We start from the raw sequence: 18,331 nt of genomic DNA on the forward strand, positions 1-18,331 counted from the left end.
ACAAAACAAAACAAAAAAACAGAAACCAAAAAATCAAAATACCTTACTTTACATTTTCATTTAATATATGTATGCCACAGTGTGCATGTGGACTTCAGAGGGCAACTTCCATGAATCTACCATGTGCATCCCTCACCATGCCAACCCCATTTCTTATTTTCTTTTCTGTTGTTGTTCTTTTTATTTGTTTGTTTGTTTTTTTAAGGCTTTGTTGAGCATGCAGTTTCATTTTATGATTTTTAGGAATATCAGAACCCACCTATTGAAGAATGGGTCAGAATCCATCATTGTTCTTTCAGAATTAAGAAAAAAAACAAAACAAAAACAGGTTAAACAGCCTTTATTCCCAAACTGTGATTTCTACCACTCATCATGCATTTGTATTTCAGATATCAGTTACTGCCATTTTGCTACAAATACATTGCAAGAAAAAAATCTGTATAATTATTCATATTTCAAAGATTGAACTAGCTTGTGGTGTATGATTTTCTTTAAAACTCTGAGTCCTTTAAAGAGTTTTGGGGTTTTTGGTTTTGTTTTGTTTTTTTTAAGGACAAGTTTCTGTGTGTAGCCCTGGCTGTCCTGGAACTCGATCTATAGACAGGCTGGCCTTGAACTTTTTGAGCTTTGCCTTCCTCTGCCTCTGATAGGATCAAAGCCACCACCACTGCCAGGCCATTTTAAGAGTAATTTAATCATATGATTAAAAAGAAAAGTTCTAGTAGTACAATAATCCCTTTAGTGCTTGTTAGGGAATGGAATACTTTGAACTTTGCTATGGTTCCTAAGAACAGGAACAAGTGTGGAATACTCAAGAGAGAAACTTGCCTTTGGCTCCCTACGGTGCCAGCTGCTAGAAGGCAGTTATTGCTATTTACAGTGGAAACACAACTTACCAAATTCATTAACTGTGTCTTGCATCTTCTTTAGCCTTTGGCTTGGACACTTCCTCTGTCTTCTAAGGGGAAGCAAAGCTATAGTGAGTGCTTTTATTTCTAAATCAACACTGCACAATAACTCACCAGGAAACAGAAGGAGAAAATGAACTCCTGGATATGGACCAAACAGAAGGCAGAGAGGGTGGCCTGGGCTATATTCTTCATTTGACACAGACATGCTCTGTTCTTTCCTTAGTTTTTAAGTTATAAGCTGTAAATAGTCTTAATCCTAAATTTCTCACTTTAAACATGTTTTTAATGGACCCTATAAAATTTTTGCTTGGGGCCAGCCCCGGTGGGGGGTGGGTGGGGTCTTCTTTCTTGTAGATTCTTGAAGCAGCAGAGGGGGAAGAGCATCGTTGGAGGATAAGACTTTGTTTTACAAGATATTTAGGGTTGCTGTATAATAATAAGTTTTCTTGCTACTGTAGCTGACCTGCCTGTGGTGATCCTCTGAGGCCAAAAACTGCAGTTTTTGGCACTTAGCACCTCTTCCTCAAATAGCAACGGATTAAGTAAATAGCCTTCGTACTATCTCAGCAGGAACTGCTTGGCTCTCACTTTCAGCCTGCTAGTTGGAAGTCACAGGAAGAAAAAATGGACACTTAGAAAAGTGATTATAGTATTTATTACTAAGTTGTAAAAAGTTTCCTATGAAACTTTTAAAGCTTTTATGGAGCTAACTGAGGGGAAAAGCAGAAAGATCCTACATGGGGAAGGGGAAAAATTCTCTAAGAGGGAAAGAGGGCAAAAATTCTAGTAAGGAAAAAGATTCTTCCAGGAGGGGAAAAGGAAAAAAATCTCTCTTCTCTTTGTCTTCAGTACTTATAATGCTTTCAGAATACATGGTCGCATGTTACAAAGTTCATCATAAGTTCCCACACAAAAAAATCAAATCATAAATTGCAATAGTTTACAACAGAGAATGTTTACACACGTATCCATTAGGAGTAATTATCTGGCTAAACATCCCTCACCTGTCTCAGCTCCACAGGTTCACTGCAGAATGAAAACCGTAACTAAGTTATTAGTGAAGTTTTGTATAGATAAACCCAGGCAATATTTTCTCTCCTGTCTTAGCACCTATAATTGGTTCCCTTTTTATGACCCTTGGTTAATTGTTTATAACCTCTAGGAACGTGCTCTGAGTAGGAGAAAGTCTAGTTACTATCTAGGAACAATTAACTGGTGACACTTGAGAGACTGGCAGAGTTCTCATTGCAGTTTTAGCTATCAGAAAAGGACCTAATATCATTCACACTATAAAAGAGCTTAATAATCACTGATATAATTTTAGGAATTCTTAGAGGATCATCAAAACTTAAGAAGTCATCTATTTGTATAGCATCTTGGTGGATCTGTAGAGATCTGCTCCAAAGGGGTGTGGTATTACTTAGTGATCGTTATATATGTTTAAAAATAACAGGAAATGCATATTAATAGCAGGAATCTTTCCTACAATGAATCCCTTATAGCCTTGCTTAATAAGGGTGAACCTGTCACAGATTATGTAATAATCCAAAGCAGGCTATCTCAGGAAGATCTCCTGCTAGTTACTAGCTTGTCTCATTATGGCTCCTGACAATTTTTCAAATGCAGAAGTATTGCTGGAATTAAGATGATAGTGTCTCACCATTCCACAGTGACCCTATCCTCTTTTTGCACTGAGAAGAGGCTGGCTGGCTAATCTCCACTGTGTAGGGCAATTATACTTTCTACTTCTTGTGAATGGATTGATCAAACATTTTTATAATTAATGGGTTGATCAGGTACTTTAAAAATTATAATTAATTGATAAGGGTTTTTACTTATTTGATATATAAAGTTCTTGTATCCTGTGATAAAATCAATTGCATGAAGTTTTCACTAGTTGTTCTTAAGAAGCGTTGATGTAATTAATGAAAAAAAAAAAAACCAGGCCATAAATTTGAAAGTGATCAAGGAAGGGCACATGGGACAGTTTGGAGAAAGGAAAGAGAAGAGGGAAATGATTTAATTATAATTTCAAAAATAAAAGAGAGATGTGGATACACTAGACTGTTAAGTTGGTACTTTTAATTTTTATTATTGTCAGAAGATTGTAGTTATATAAGTTATGTAAGCTTGAACCTGTGACTTCTACTCATCAGCTTTTATTCTACTTTGCACAACTATATGCTAAATGAATTGGATATTTCAGGCCCCTCAAAGAGCCATGTGTAATATACTTGGCCCTGGGGTGGAAATCCTGGGGGGTGCTATAGACAAGCCAGGGCCTTACTTGATGTTCTTATGGCATTGGGGGTGTGCCCCTCTGTTACTCAAGGTTGTGGCACCCCATCTCTTCTTCTGTGTTTCCTGACGTATGAGATGATCAGTTTGACCCCCAAAGACTCCTATTATAAAGCACCGCCTCACCACAGAAACAAAGCAATAATAACACCACACAGCTTTTCAAACCACGGAGCCGACTCAGACTCTCCTTGTAACTTAATTATCTTAGCTATACAGTGGCACAGTGCCGGCCATTATATAAATTGTCTCATTATTTACTAATCTCTGTCCAACAAATACATTGAACTGGAAACACTTTGATATCTTCTCTCATTGTATAAATTACTGTCCTAGTTAGCTCTGTCATCTAGATATTGCCTAGAGTTACCTGACAAGGGATTCTCAGTTGAGAGGCTGTTCAGTTCAGACTGGTTTGTGGGTATTGTTAGCATTCCATCTAAGCTCTGCCCAACAGTTACCTAGAAACAGCCAGGTAGGAGCCTGGCTTTCTATAAAAGGACTGTTTGGCCTCTCTCCATCTCTCTCTGACCCTTCTCTCTCTCTCTCTCTCTCTCTCTCTCTCTCTCTCTCTCTCTCTCTCTCTGACCCCTGCCCCTTTCTGTGTCCTCTCTCAGTCTCTGTCTCTGCATCTCTGTCTCTCTCTCCTGTCCTCCCTCCTCTGTCCCCCCCTTCCCCCCACTGTGTCCATGCGTTTCTGGCCAGCCTCTTCTCGTTGTCTCTCTGTCTCTCTCTCATTCCCCCTCTTTCTCTCTGTCCTTCTCTGTGCCCTCTTTCTCTGCCTCTACTCCCCTTCCCATGCTCCCAAATAAACTTCATTTTATACTAGACCCATCCTACAACCCATCATGCCCCAGCATGGGCCCACTTAACTCCCCACCCCACAGCATTCTACATTTTACAAAAAATATCACCTATGTCTGTGGAGAACTAAATCTTGATTTTTAATTGATTTAAGAGGGCTGAGCCCACTGTGGACAGCATCTGTCCCTGTACAAGTGAGCTTGGGTTGTAAACACCACCACCATCACCACCACCACCACCACCAAAGCCCTAGCTAAGCAGGGGTCTGTGACAGAGCTAGCAAGCAGTGTTTTCCCATGGTTTCAGCTTCAAGTCACTGCTTGGGTTTCAGACTGTTCTCAGTGACCGAATATGATCACTGGAAGTGGAAGCCAAATAAACTTTCCTCCACTAAGGTACTTTAGGCAGGGTGTTTTATTATAGCATCAAAAAATCAGAACAACTTCCATGTTTTCACATGTGAATCACAGGCTCTGAGGGCCCTTAAATAAAAGCAAGAACCACATGCCACTTGAATTATGTTAAGGACACATTTCATTTATATTTTCAAAACATGAGTTACACACACACACACACACACACACACACACACACACACATATTTAACACAATATGCATTTCTAATTTTAAATCTCCAATTTAACAAACTTTTAAAATCTTTAAAGTCCCCCCGCCCCTTTAAAAATTTTATGTGTTTTTCCTGATGTATATCATGCACCATGTGCATGCTTGGTGATCACAGAGACCAGAAGAGGGAATCCTATGTCCTGTAACCTGAGTTACAGATGGTTGTAAGCTTGTTGGGAACAACTCAGGGTTAGCTGGGAAAGAGCAGCCAGTGCATTTAACACCTCAGCCATCACTTCAGCACCCAAGAGCTTACTTTTGTTCTTCTTTTAAGCAAGGTACGCTAAGGGATAGCTATTATTTAAAAGTCTTTTGCTCTAAATAGCTTACACTATCAAGCTAAAGGCCTAAGAGAGTGAATCCCACTTCCTTGTCAACTGTTATGCTTATGACCATGTTTACCTTGGAAGAGTCCTTTGCTTTCTCTCCATCCTTGGATGCTTTGGAACTTGAAGTCTTCTTGCTCTTCTCCTAAAGCAATGGAAATGCAATGAGGCTTCTGCCATCACAAATCCATGGAGACACTGACTACATGCTGCCATTAGATGAATCCAGGATATTCTTCCTAGCAGCCTAGATCCCCCAACATTACTGAATGAAAATGGGTAGCTTGGTACTTATTTTTAAAATAACTGGATATATCTATGTTTTAAGCAGGACATTTAAAAGGCTACAAATAAGAGGAAAACGGGGTCACATAGGTGTTTCACATATCCTATCATTTCATAACATGAACCCCAAATATACACCACAATTTTATTTTAGAAAACCAGAGGTCCAGAAAAATCAAAGCTTTTCTTTACATAGCCAGAGTTTCATGTGCCATTGAGGAAAACAATGAAAACAAAACACAAACACCTGTTTTCAGTGATACGGAGAGAAATGGAAGTAACGATAGAAACTGCCTGCAAAGGCACAACACATTTACCAAAAAGAAGACATAAAAGGAAGGAATGTATTGGAAAGGAGTGAGGATAAAACAGGAGAGGAGAGGGATAGAATGGGAAATAAAGGGGAAAGAGAAGAAAAGAGGGAAAGAAGAAAACAGAAATATTAGTTAGGAGTTTCCAGAAGAGAGAAGTAGAAGGTAGAGTTAGGCAATAAATTAAATCACTTGGAAGGTATGAAGATGCAGCCATAAGTTGTGTTTAAAAGCAGTTGAAACAATGATGAACAGACTGTTACATCTACCCTTCCTTCTGTGTGATTTACAAGATGTGTTCTTATAGGTTAAGTGCCCCGAAACTATGATATTACACATTTATTTTCATTCATTTTATTAAACTGTATTAATGGGAAGAATAATGGGTTTAGGTTTTCATTCAGTTCAAATTACATGTTTGAACACTTATTAAATATCAGCACTCTGCTAATCTGAGCACAGAAATCAAAGATCCAATGACTGTAAGTAACGCCCTCAATGGGAAAAAGGGAGCTGGTACCAGGTGACCACATGCCGGGAGAGTGCTCAAAGGCTGCTAGGCTGGCCTAGGAAGGGACAAAGACTAGAAATGGCCATTAAAAGTCTTAAGTCAGCCAGCTGCACCAGGAGGGGACAAGAGGAAATTACAGACAACAAATGGGCAGAAGAGGGCCGGGGGGGTGGGGGGGGTCAAAGACTGCCATGCAAAATGAGCACAGAGTTATTTGTGACTCAAAAAACAATGTAGCAACCAAAAATGATGGCTATGGAGGTTATACACCACATGCAGAACCCTGATGAAATGTTGTTAAACGATGTAACAAAACATAAGGACAATTTTGTAAAATTATTTACTGGCAAAAACAAGGAAATACATTAAATAATAGTGTCGTGGGAAGTAGAATTATAACTTCATTTTAACTTTCTCTATAACATTATTCTATTCATTCTTCTCTAAAAAGATGGGTATTTCAAAGAAATCAGTATGAAAAAGTGTAGTACCTTTGTTGTATTCTTTGAGGTCTCTGTAGTTGAGGGGCAGCTATCCAAATCTTCTGAGAGGGCATCAATGGGGTCCCGGTCCTGATCAGGTTTCTAACATGTAAGTAGAAATACATGAAGATAGCTATAAAGCAAATTCCCTCATATTTAAAAGTAACACGTTTAAGAAGAAAAGCTCACTGGCATTTATTTCCTAAAATTACTAGGTAAAGGAAACACAAAGCGTGGGAACCTAAACATCTTTATTTTCCCATATTCTATTTTTTTTTTGAGACAGTTTCATGTAGTCCAAACCAACCTCAAACTCATTATGCAACTATGAATTCCTTACTGTCCCGTTTTCCTTACCCCCTGTTGGTTATAGGCATGTGCCACCATGCTTGGGTCATGTTACATTCTTCAGTACAAATTTTCTCACTTGGAAATCTGCTACTACGTTTAAAAGGTTCTTGTGGGAAATAAAGTTAGCAATATAGGCTTATCTGCACATATTGGCACAGGAGAAAGATACTTAACAAATTTTAGTTTCTTTAAAGTTTAAAAGAAAACTACATGTATAATAAAAACAAGGAAAGTATACATCATAGTATTTACCTCTGTTTTCTTAGTCGGTGGCTTCTCTGGTTTGTCCTTAAAAACAAGGTAGTGTTTTGGTTAACCACAGATCTCTATTTAGGTTCACTTTAGTCTTAGAGTGAGCATCTACTATACAAAACTGATGAACTGGGCACCTCACCCAGATTTCTACTAAGTCTTCACTTTCATAGCCATTTCAGTAGCCAGATGCAAAGATCTGATTCTGAAAGTACACAGAGACTATGTAGGAATTTTTCTGGTCCCAGGTATTAAAATTTATTACCACCAGATCACTGCGGTTTTTGATAGGTTGGTTTGGGTGGTCCTGGGAATGAATCTAGAGCCTGATACATTCCAGTTTGTTTGTTTTGTTGTTGTTATTATTTTGTTTAAAACAGAAAAGAAAATCTAAGTTGCCTAGGCTGAACTTCCCATGTTTCTTTAGACTTCCAAACGACTGGTTGTAGGCCTCTACCATGCCTGATGCGCATTATAGTTTCAAAAGATCTGAAGATGATTTTCAGGCAGGAATTGCAAGTATCACTAACTTAGAGGGTTCTCATCCATCTTAAGGCAAGGGCAATAAATGAAGTACCTCCAATGATGGCAAACAGGGTGGTGTAGTAATATCAACATAGGGGATGGTGACTGATAGCAGGAGACAGCATTGCAGGAACAAAGCACTCTTAGGGCACCAAGGCTTTGGCCAGGGAGGGGCTGCCCCACCCATAGCATCAGAGCACACCGATGGAGCTTAAACTCCCTTTTTCCATTTGATGAGCAGGCCTGGGAAGAATGATTCAACCTCTAACAACTAAAGCAGAGTTAGATCCAACAGAAAGGGGGAGGCAGTCAGATGGGCCTGTGTGATGAGGAAAGAGACCTGGTGCTTCCGGAGAGGGTTTTGTCTGTACTCCAGCTTTTAGAGCTGGGGCTCCTGTGGGAGAGGGTATCCAGGGTATGGACTGTTGTGTTTATTTGGCCTCGCAGTTCTTCCGCCATCCCGCACCTGCTCTCCACACACAGACGGCTTCTTTTACATCTCATTGCTTCCATCAGTTTTAGAGACTTTCCTTAAAAATTTAATTCTTAACTATATATTCTTTGAAATCATTATTATGACTTAGTAAGCATTATTCAACAGTAACTTTATGGCAGGGCCCAAAACATGACTATCTAATAAGACTATCTCAAGTAGATACAGCAGAGGGATAAGAAAGCCTGTTTGTCACCTCTGGTGGGACATTAAAAGTACTCAGTCACGATGTGCTTTTATGTTAGTGCAGCTTCCATTCACTTCCAGAGAAGTTCTACTTGGAAGGTTTGAGAGCAGCGACCTCATCTAGGCCGTTTGCAATAGTTTACCTTCCCATCATTGTCCAAGAGATGCCTGTATTCAGGGGGGATGGTGTCATCTAGGCCGTTTGCAATAGTTTACCTTCCCATCATTGTCCAAGAGATGCCTGTATTCCGGGGGAATGGTGTCATCTCTTTCTCCCAGTTTCTCGCTATGCTCTGCTTTGATTTTCTCCTACAAACATTGAAGAGAAAAAGCAAAGTTCATTTCTTTCTTCACTTAAAAAATACAGCTCAAAGTGTAGAAACTACTTCTTTTATAGTTTTGTGAAGCCAAACATAAGGAACCGAGCAACAAAACAGATGATAAGCAGAGAGCTGATGAAAATTGTGAATCCTTATTTTTCTATATGTCGGCCAAATCTGTGAATTTTCAACTGAAAGGATCAAACAGTTATACTCAGAAACCTTACTGGGAACTAAAAGCCACAGGAATAAATTATTTTTTCTGATTGAATTTTGCTTTTCATATTAAATGTCAGGTCCCAATGCCTTGATAATATTTATACCTCCATTTTAAAGCACTGCAAAGGAGCAAAACAGGAGATACTGATGCTTGAGCATACATGAGACTGAGCCAGCCATGCCCATGCTGGTATCCCTACCTGTGAGGTTCCCTGGTCTCTATGGAGTAAGGATACACCTTTGTGCAGCATCACAATTCAGGTTTTAAAATATATGTTAAGTTAATCTCAATATCCTATAATAATGATAGAACGATAAAAACAATGTCCTGTCTTTGTCACATTGCCTCAGATGCTCATAAAGTTCCTTCTCTTTTATTATTTTCATTATTTTTTTGTGTATGACTTGTGTGCATGCACCTATGCACATGAACATGCACAGGCATGTGCATGCTCCGACATGTATATTTCCAAAGTCATTCTTCAGCTTCCATTTTGCTTGATATAGGATCTGTTGTTTGTTCCAATGCACATGCCTGGCTAGCTGGTGCACAAGCTTCTTACAGCTCTCCTGTTTGTGTCTCTCATCTCTGTACAGGCTTGAATTACGTATAATAACACTAATGACCAAGGATTTGCACTCATGTTGTGAGGCTTGTGTGGTAAGTACTTTACCCACTGAGCCATCTTCCCAACTTCAGTTACTTCTTGATTCTAAAATATGATCAAGTCAATTGAAATGGCTTGTTAAATATTGTCTTAAATATACATGTTTATACACACTTTGTGTATGGGTCAGCTAGTTCATTTTGTCCTTCTAGAGAGACCACTGCAGAGTCAAAGTTCACATACACAGTTTGAATTTAGATTCAGTTATGCTTGCAAAAGAGGTGCAGGGGAAGGAAACCTGGTGCTAGGTCTCTAACACCATGAGTACACAGTGTATGTCTTTTGGGTTCTATGTCCTTATTCCCAAATAAGATCAAGAAAAAAAATTGGAAAACACTTAAAACATAGTTCTGCTTTCATTTCATAATCAGGATGTTTCGTGCAATGGAATCTGTTCCAGAAATACAATCATTAGTGAAAAAAAGAGAAATATAACCAACACTGAAAAAAAAAAAAACCGAAAACCAAAACAAGAAAATGAGATGGAGGAGGCTAGCTGTTCACTACCCCCAGATAATGCCAGTGTCTTTTTCCTTCTCTGTGGAGGCCAGGGGAGATCTTTTACCTTCACTTTATCATCCAGTGGTTTGTTCTCATCTGGATCAGGCGGTCTTTGTCCAAGACTGTCAGAAAGCTCATCCAAGGCATCATCAAGTTCTTTGTCTTTCTGCTAAAAGGTAAATCGTTCTGAATTAGTTACAAGTAGGACAAATTGTTCCGGGAAGCCATCCAGGAACCCCATCTTTTTATCATGGACATCTAGGAGTAGGTAACAGGGCCAGCCAGTATTGGAAAACTGACGTGCTGACAGTGAAAGAGACAAAGAGCAGTGAAAGCATCTGCCTCCCTTACCCAGCTGCATCATGAAAATACCATCACGTTAAGGAAGTCTTAGTGCAAGTATCAGATGCTGCACTCAAATAAGTGGCCTAAATCTTACCTAGAGGTTCCATAAACAAACACATCACTTTCTTTCCACTGAGAAATCAAACTTAATTTTAATCCACTGTTGGAGTCAGATGGTTAGCTAGCAGTGTGTGTGTGTGTGTGTGTGTGTGTGTGTGTGTGTGTGTGTATGGGAGAACACATATTACCAAGAACGGCTATAAAACTCAGTACCATTATCCTGACATTTTTTGGACCACAAAACTCCATAGAAATATGCTTGGTGTCATTGAGTGAAGAGGTTGTCTCTGACAAATTATGAGGGTTCACAAAAAGACTTCAGAGAAGTTCTGAACTAGTTGGGAATCTCTATTTTACCTCCAGGAAGCCCACTAAAGCTAAAGTGAAGTAATTAATAGAAGGTATTCTAGGGAAAGAAAGTGATCAATAAACTATGGCGACAGTTCAAGTTAACCAGAACAACATTTTATTTTACATTTGTTTCCAGTATAATTCAGCTAAGGGAATTAGCCTCCCAGTCTGAGTTTTCTAAGCTGGGAAAAGTGAGTGCTAATATCTATAAGGCATGCTGCTGAGAGAACTATATGTTGACACTCAGTAATAATAAGTAAACAATGCATCGTTATTGATCTTGTTATTATAGTAAAGTTCTATGAAACTTTTTCAAACTTTTCTTAACATAATAGGATCAGAATGTTGGCTGTCCATACTAATATGAGTTTAGTTTGTATCCATAAAGATTCCATTAAAAATATGTTTATCATCTATATTGTACAAGTTACCCTGCTGGGCTGCATCGTGGACTGGTTTGTAGTTATTCGGAACAGGTGTTTTCATACATTATCCAGGTTTATTTGCTGTCCACAGGAACCCTCTGAGTAACAGTATGTTTTTTAAAAAGTGGATAGAAACGAAGCTAGGTGCTTAAAACACATTGCTAAAGAGTGAATGGAAGCCAGGTTCTGACACTGAAAGCATGGTGATTTTTCCTCTGCATTTCTCAGCCATACTTATGTTTTTCTAGGTCCTTTTGAAACAGGCTTTGCTGCAAGGGTAATGTAATCTTACAGCTTTTTAAAAATATTTCTCAGGATGTACACAAATGCCATTTTTATTGACATGCTGTTATACCCAGCAAAGAAAGTTTGCATAAATTATGATAGTTTAGTTGATTCTGATGCTCATATTTAATTCATTAAAAATAGTTTTTCTCTTAGTTATACTGACATTATACATGCACATGCACATGCACACTCGCACACACACATAATTCTCTAATGGGAAAAGCAACGGGAAAGGAATCATTGTAAAATATCCTGGAAGACAGAGGCTAGTGGCTCACAGTAAGGAACAGCCTCAGGGAACCTCTGGACTTGGCCTGAGTTACTGCTGATTCTCTGATTCTTTCTGCTCCATCTTTTTGTCCCATAGATAAACACACACACACACACACACCCCAACATGAGTCAGAGAAAGAGATAGTCACACACGGAGACAGAGAAGGGATAGGGAAGAAGAGAGAGCGCGAGAGGGACAGACAGACAGACAGACAGACAGACAAAGAGAAAGAGGGGGAGGAAGGGAGAAGGGAGGGAGGGAGCATTTTGCTTGTTTTAAGCAATCAATTTCCATTAGAGCTCAGGAACACAGCTTTGTGAAGCTACCTGTGGCTAGTCTGGGCTTTGTCATCTCTGCCTTTGGATATTTTCAGATGATCTTGAGCTGACTCAACAGGGTAAAAACTCACCAGAATTCAAGACCACTGCATTAAGGAAGCTTTGATATCACATCAAAAGGAAGGGAAGGGAAGCTGACTTCACTAAGGGAACTTCTGATAGCAAATGAAGCACTTCCCTCATCAGAGAGGACAAGACCGGGTTAAGCATAGCCTCTTTATCTTTTGATGTTCAATGGGTAATGGATGGTTTGGCACTACAGACAATAATTTTCCCTGTTTTCATTTGTGGTAGACAGCTGCCTTATTTTCTCTCTTGTAAGAATATTTCCCAAGGAAAGTATGTTGCTTACCTCAGTGCCAGGCAGTGGGGCTGCTGCATGGGTGCTTGGAGCAGGTGTCTGAGAAACTACTTCAGAAATGGCAGCAGAAAGTTTGGCATCTTCAAATTCCTTTTATTAAAAAAGAATACTATTAACAAGTTGCATGTAAGGTTATAATTACAATATTAACATTTAAAATACATCCCTTAAAACTGCTTTATGGCTGCTTTTTCCTTTTATTCAAGTACATGCCTCATAGCATCTTCAAAACACTGTTTTTCTATCTCCATTTCTCAGTCTTCATTTTTTTCTCACTGTATTTTTACAATTTCTCCATTTCTATTTCTAGATCTATTTTTATTATTAATTATGGGATTATGCTTATGAGTGCAGTTGCCCATGAATGTCAGAAAGCGGCATTGGATGCACTGGGGATTGGAGTTACAGAAAGTTGTGAGCTACCTTCTGTGGGTACTAGGAACTGAATTTGTCCCTGTACAAGAAGATTAGCTGCCAGCTCCAGAACACCTTGAGCGCAAACTCGGTGGGTGGTCCCATGGTCCCCAGAGGACTCTCCACACGATCTTAGGATCACTGGTGAGTGGAACACAACATCTGTTCCAAAGCAATTGTGACAGGCCTGTGACAGCAGGAGCAAGGACACAAGAGCCCTGCCTGACCAGCTGCATGGGTTCCTTCTGATTGGTGCTGGTATACTTTGGTTTCAACACACCACAGTCCCCCGAGAAGACATCACTTCCAGGCACTGTAACAAGCCCAGGATCTTAGGATTACAGGATCCCAGGATAACAGGAGCTTGATCACACCAGGATCTCAGGGTCTCAGAGGAAGCTTGACTGCCAAGAACTCTGACACACCCAGAATCTCAGGTTCACAGTAGCCCTGAATCACAGGATCACAGAGGAAGCTGGACTCTGAGGAGTACTGAATCAACCAGGATTATAGGAAGGACAGGTTCGAATTAGATATATTGAGGGCAGCAAGCACTTGAGATAATCAGATGGTAAGAGATAAGCATAAGATCAGAAGCAACAGAAACCAAGGTTATTTGGCATCATCAGAACCAAACTCTCCCACCATAGCAAGTCCTGGATACACCATCACACCAGAAAAGAAAGATATGGATTAAAAGTCACTTGATGATGTTGGAGACTTTAAGAAGGAAATAAATAACTCCCTTAAAGAAATACAGGAAAACACAGGTAAACAGCTAGAAGCCCTTAAAGAGGAAACCCAAAAATCCCTTAAAAAGTTACAAGAAAACACTACCAAACAGGAGAAAGAATTGAACAAAACCACCCAGGGTCTATAAATGGAAGTAAAAACAATAAAGAAATCACAAGGGAGACAATTCTGGAGAAAGAAATCCTAGGACAGAAATCAGGAACCAAAAATGTGAGCATCAGCAACAGGATACAGGGGATGGAAGAGAGAATCTCAAGTGCAGAAAATTCCATAGAAAACATGGACACGACAATCAACTAAAATGTAAAATGCAAAAAGATCCTAACTCAAAACATCCAGGAAATCCAGGACACAAGGAGAAGACCAAACGTACAGATAATAGGAGTACATGAGAATGAAGATTTTCAACTTAAAGGGCTAGCAAATATCTTCAACAAAATTATAGTAGAAAACTTCCCAAACCTAAAGGAAGAGATGCCCATGAACATACAAGAAGCCCACAGAACTCTAAATAGACTGGACCAGAAAAGAAATTCCTCCTGACATATAATAATCAGAACAACAAACGTACTAAATAAAGATAGAATATTAAAAGCAGTAAGGGAAAAAGGTCAAGTAACATATAAAGGCAGACCTATCAGAATTACACCAGACTTCTCACCAGAGACTATGAAAGCCAGAAGATCCTGGACAGATGGTATACAGACCCTAAGAAAACACAAATGCCAGCCTAGGCTACTATACCCAGCAAAACTCTCAATTAGCATAGAGGGAGAAATCAAAATATTCCATGACAAAACCAAATTCACACAATATCTTTCCATGAATAATGCCCTTCAAAGGATAATAAAGGGAAAACTCCAACACAAGGAGGGAAATTATGCCCTAGAAAAAGCAAGAACGTAATCCTTCAACAAACCTAAAAGAAGATGGCTGCAAGAACAGAACCCCAACTCTACAACAAAAATAAAAGGAAGCAACAATTACTTTCCCTTAATATCTCTTAATATCAATGGACTCAATTTCCCAATAAAAAGACTGGCTACATAAATAGGACCCAACATTTTGCTGCATATAGGAAACCCACCTCAGGGACAAAGACAGACACTACCTCAGAGTAAAAGGCTGGAAAACAATTTTCCAAGCAAATGGTCCAAAGAAACAAGCTGGAGTAGCCATTCTAATATCGAATAAAATTGACTTCAAACCCAAAGTTATCAAAAATGACAAAGAGGGGCACTTCATACTCATCAAAGGTAAAACCTACCAAGATGAACTCTCAATTCTGAATATCTATGCTTCAAATAAAAGGGCATCCACATTCATTAAAGACACTTTAGTAAAGCTCAAAGCACACATTGCACCACACACAATAATAGTGGGAAACTTTAACACCCCACTCTCATCAATGGACAGATCCTGGGAACAGAAACTAAACAAAGACACAGTGAACTAACAGAAGTTATGAAAGAAATGGATTTAACAGATATCTACAAAACATTTTATCCTAAAACAAAAGATGTACCTTTTTCTCAGCACCTCATGGCACCTTCTCCAAAACTGACCATATAATTGGTCACAAAACAGGCCTCAACAGATACAAACATATTAAAATTATACCATGCATTCTATCAGATCACCACGGACTAAGGCTGATCTTCAATAACAACATAAATAATAGAAAGCCAAGGTTGATGTGGAAGCTGAACAACACTCTACTCAATGACACTTTGGTCAAGGAAGAAATAAAGAAAGAAATTAAAGACTTTTTAGAGTTTAATGAAAATGAAGCCACAACATACCCAAATTTATGGGACATAATGAAAGCATTCCTAAGAGAAAACTCATAGCTCTGAGTGCCTCCAAAAAGAAACTAGAGAGAGCATATGCTAGCAGCTTGACAGCATACCTAAAAGCTCTAGAACAAAAGGAAGCAAATTCACCCATGATGGGGACTTTAGAAGTTGTTCTAAATGTATTTTGTATTATGCTTTGTTTAGGATTGGTCCCCCACAGATTCATGTCTAAACAAGCCTATAGGAGCTAAGGAGTAGAATATCATGGTTTGTATATGCTTGTCCATAAAAAGACGGTGTGGCCCTGTTGGAGTAGGTGTAACCTTGTTGAAGTAGGTATGCCACTATAGGTGTGGGCTTTAAGACCCTCATCCTAGCTGCCTAGAAATCAGTATTCTACCAGCAGCCTTCAAATTAAGATGTAAAACTCTCAGCTCCTACTGAACCCATGTCTGCCTGGATGCTGCTGTGTTCCCACCTTGATGATTAGGGACTGAACCTCTGACTCTGTAAGCCAGTCCCAATTAAATGTTGTCCTTATAAGAGTTGCTTTGGACATGGTGTCTGTTCACAGCAGTAAAACCCTAAGAGAAGAGCAATAGTGATAAAATCTGCATGATTTTGGTACAGAGACAGATAGGTAGATCAATGGAACAGAATTGAAGACCCAGAAATAAACCCAGATATCTATGGTCACTTGATCTTTGACAAAAAATCTGAAAGCATACAGTGGGAAAAAGAAAGCATTTTCAACAAATGGTGCTGTTCTAACTAGCAGTCTGCATGTAAAAGAATGCAAATTGACTCATTTTTATCTTTTGTACAAAGTTCAAGTCCAAGTGGATCAAGGATCTCCACATAAAAACAGACATGCTGAATCAAATAAGAGAGAAAGTGGGAAAGAGCCTCGAACACATCAGCACAGGGGAAATTCTCCTGAAGAGAACACCGATGGCTTCAGCTCTAAGATCAACAATCTACAAATGGGACTTCATTAAATCGAAAAGCTTTTGTCAGGCAAAGGACACTGCCAATAGGACAAAACAGCAACCCACAGATTGGGAAAAGATCTTTACCAACCCTACATCCAATAGAGGGTTAATATTCAAAATATACAAAGAACTCAAGAAGTTAGATGCCAGAAAACTAAATAACCTAATTAAAAAATGGGATGCAGAGCTAAACAAAGAATTCTCAACTGAGGAATCTCAAATGGAGAGAAGAACCTAAAGAAATTTTCAACATCTTTAGCCATCAGGGAAATTCAAGTCAAAAGAAGATTTTACCTGAGATTTCACCTTACACCCATCAGAATGGCTAAGATCAAAAACTCAGGCAACAGCAGAAGCTGGTAAGAATGTGGACAAAGAGGAACACTCCTCCATTGCTGGTAGGATTGCAAGCTGGTTCAACCACTCTGGAAATCAATCTGGTGGTTCCTCAGAAAATTGGACATAGTACTACCTGAAGACTGAGCTATACCACTACTGTGCATATATCCAAAAGATGCTCCAACATAGAACAAGGACACATGCTCTACTATGTTCATAGCAGCCTCATTTATAATAGCTAGAAACTGGGAACAACCCAGAGGTCACTCGAGGGAAGAATGGATACAGAAAATGTGGTGCATTTGCACAATGGAATACTACTTAGTTATTAAAAACAACTTCATAAATCTTGCAGGCAAATAGATAGAAGTAGAAAATATTATACTGAGGGTAACCCAGACCCCAAAGGACATACATGTTATTTACTCAGTGATAAATGGATAATAGCCAAAAGCTCAGAATACCCATGATACAACTCACAGGTCATATGACCCTTAACAAGAAAGAAGGTCAAAGTTCCCACTTAGAAGGTGGAACAAAATACTCACGAGAGGCAGAGGGAGGGAGGGACGTGATGGGAGAAGGCAGGGAGAGTGAAATAAAGGGGGAGTGTAAGACCAGGTGTGGGAAGAGACAAGAGACAAGTCCAGAGGGCCAGAAGAATGAATAGAAATAAGTAGCAGTAGGGAGGTAGGTGGAGATAACCACTAGAAAGTCCCAGATGCCACGGGTACAAGAGGCTCCCAGGATCCAATGGGGATGACATTACCTCCCAACAATGAGGAGATAGGAACTGAAGAAATCACCTCCAATAAAAGGTTTTCTAAAGGAAGTGCAAGGACAAAATATGGAGTGGAGACTGAGGGAAAGGCCATCCAGAGACTGCCCCACCTTGGGATCCATTCCACCTGCAGACACCAAACCCCTACACTATTGCTGATGCCAAGAACTGCTTGCAGACAGGGGCCTGGTATGGCTATCCTCTGAGAGGTTCTGCAAGCACCTGACTAAGACTGATGCAGATACTCACAGCAAACCATTGGACTGAGCCCAGGAACTCTGGTGGTAGAGTTAGTGGAAGGACTGAAGGAGCTGAACAGGACTGCAACCCCATAAAAACAACGATATCAACTAACCAAGGAGCTCCCAGGGACTAAACCACCAAACAAAAGAGTATAAATGAGTGGGTCCATGGCTCCAGCTACATTGTAGCAGAGGACTGCCTTATCTGGTATCAACCATAGGGGAGAGGAGGGGCTTGGTTCTGTGGAGGTTTGTTGCCCCAGAGAAGGAAGCTGCTGGAAGGGTGAGCAGAGAATGGACCGGTAGGTGAGTATCTCTTAGAGGCAAAGGGGCTGGGAGGATTTTGGGGGAGACATTGTGAAGGGGGGGCAACAATTGAAATGTAAATAAATAAGATAATAAAAAAGAGAAAGTGACACTCGCCAGCTACCCACAACACCCGCCACAGGATCTTAAGACTTCTGGTGAGTGGAGCACAGCTTCTGCTCCAATCCAATTGCGC

General features: G+C 39.7%; 1 protein-coding gene across 8 annotated transcripts in view; it reads right to left on the reverse strand.

Moving 5' to 3' along the window:
• Cast (calpastatin) overlaps positions 1-18,331 on the reverse strand; it is a 110,055-nt gene that overhangs the window by 2,626 nt on the left and 89,098 nt on the right. For 6 of the 8 annotated variants that reach the window (XM_021180602.2, XM_029485011.1, XM_029485007.1 and 3 more), the window contains 7 exons: positions 12,504-12,602; positions 10,135-10,239; positions 8,579-8,671; positions 7,159-7,194; positions 6,565-6,657; positions 5,043-5,111; positions 897-958 (listed from right to left, as the gene is read on the reverse strand). In XM_021180602.2, the coding sequence (XP_021036261.1) occupies positions 905-958; positions 5,043-5,111; positions 6,565-6,657; positions 7,159-7,194; positions 8,579-8,671; positions 10,135-10,239; positions 12,504-12,602 (549 nt within the window). In that variant the 3' untranslated portion in view covers positions 897-904. The remainder of the gene's footprint in view (positions 1-896; positions 959-5,042; positions 5,112-6,564; positions 6,658-7,158; positions 7,195-8,578; positions 8,672-10,134; positions 10,240-12,503; positions 12,603-18,331) is intronic. The other 2 variants (XM_029485008.1, XM_021180601.2) reach the window with 1 other exon arrangement.

Source organism: Mus caroli, chromosome 13, assembly GCF_900094665.2.
Source record: "Mus caroli chromosome 13, CAROLI_EIJ_v1.1, whole genome shotgun sequence".
Taxonomy (NCBI): Eukaryota; Metazoa; Chordata; class Mammalia; order Rodentia; family Muridae; genus Mus; species Mus caroli.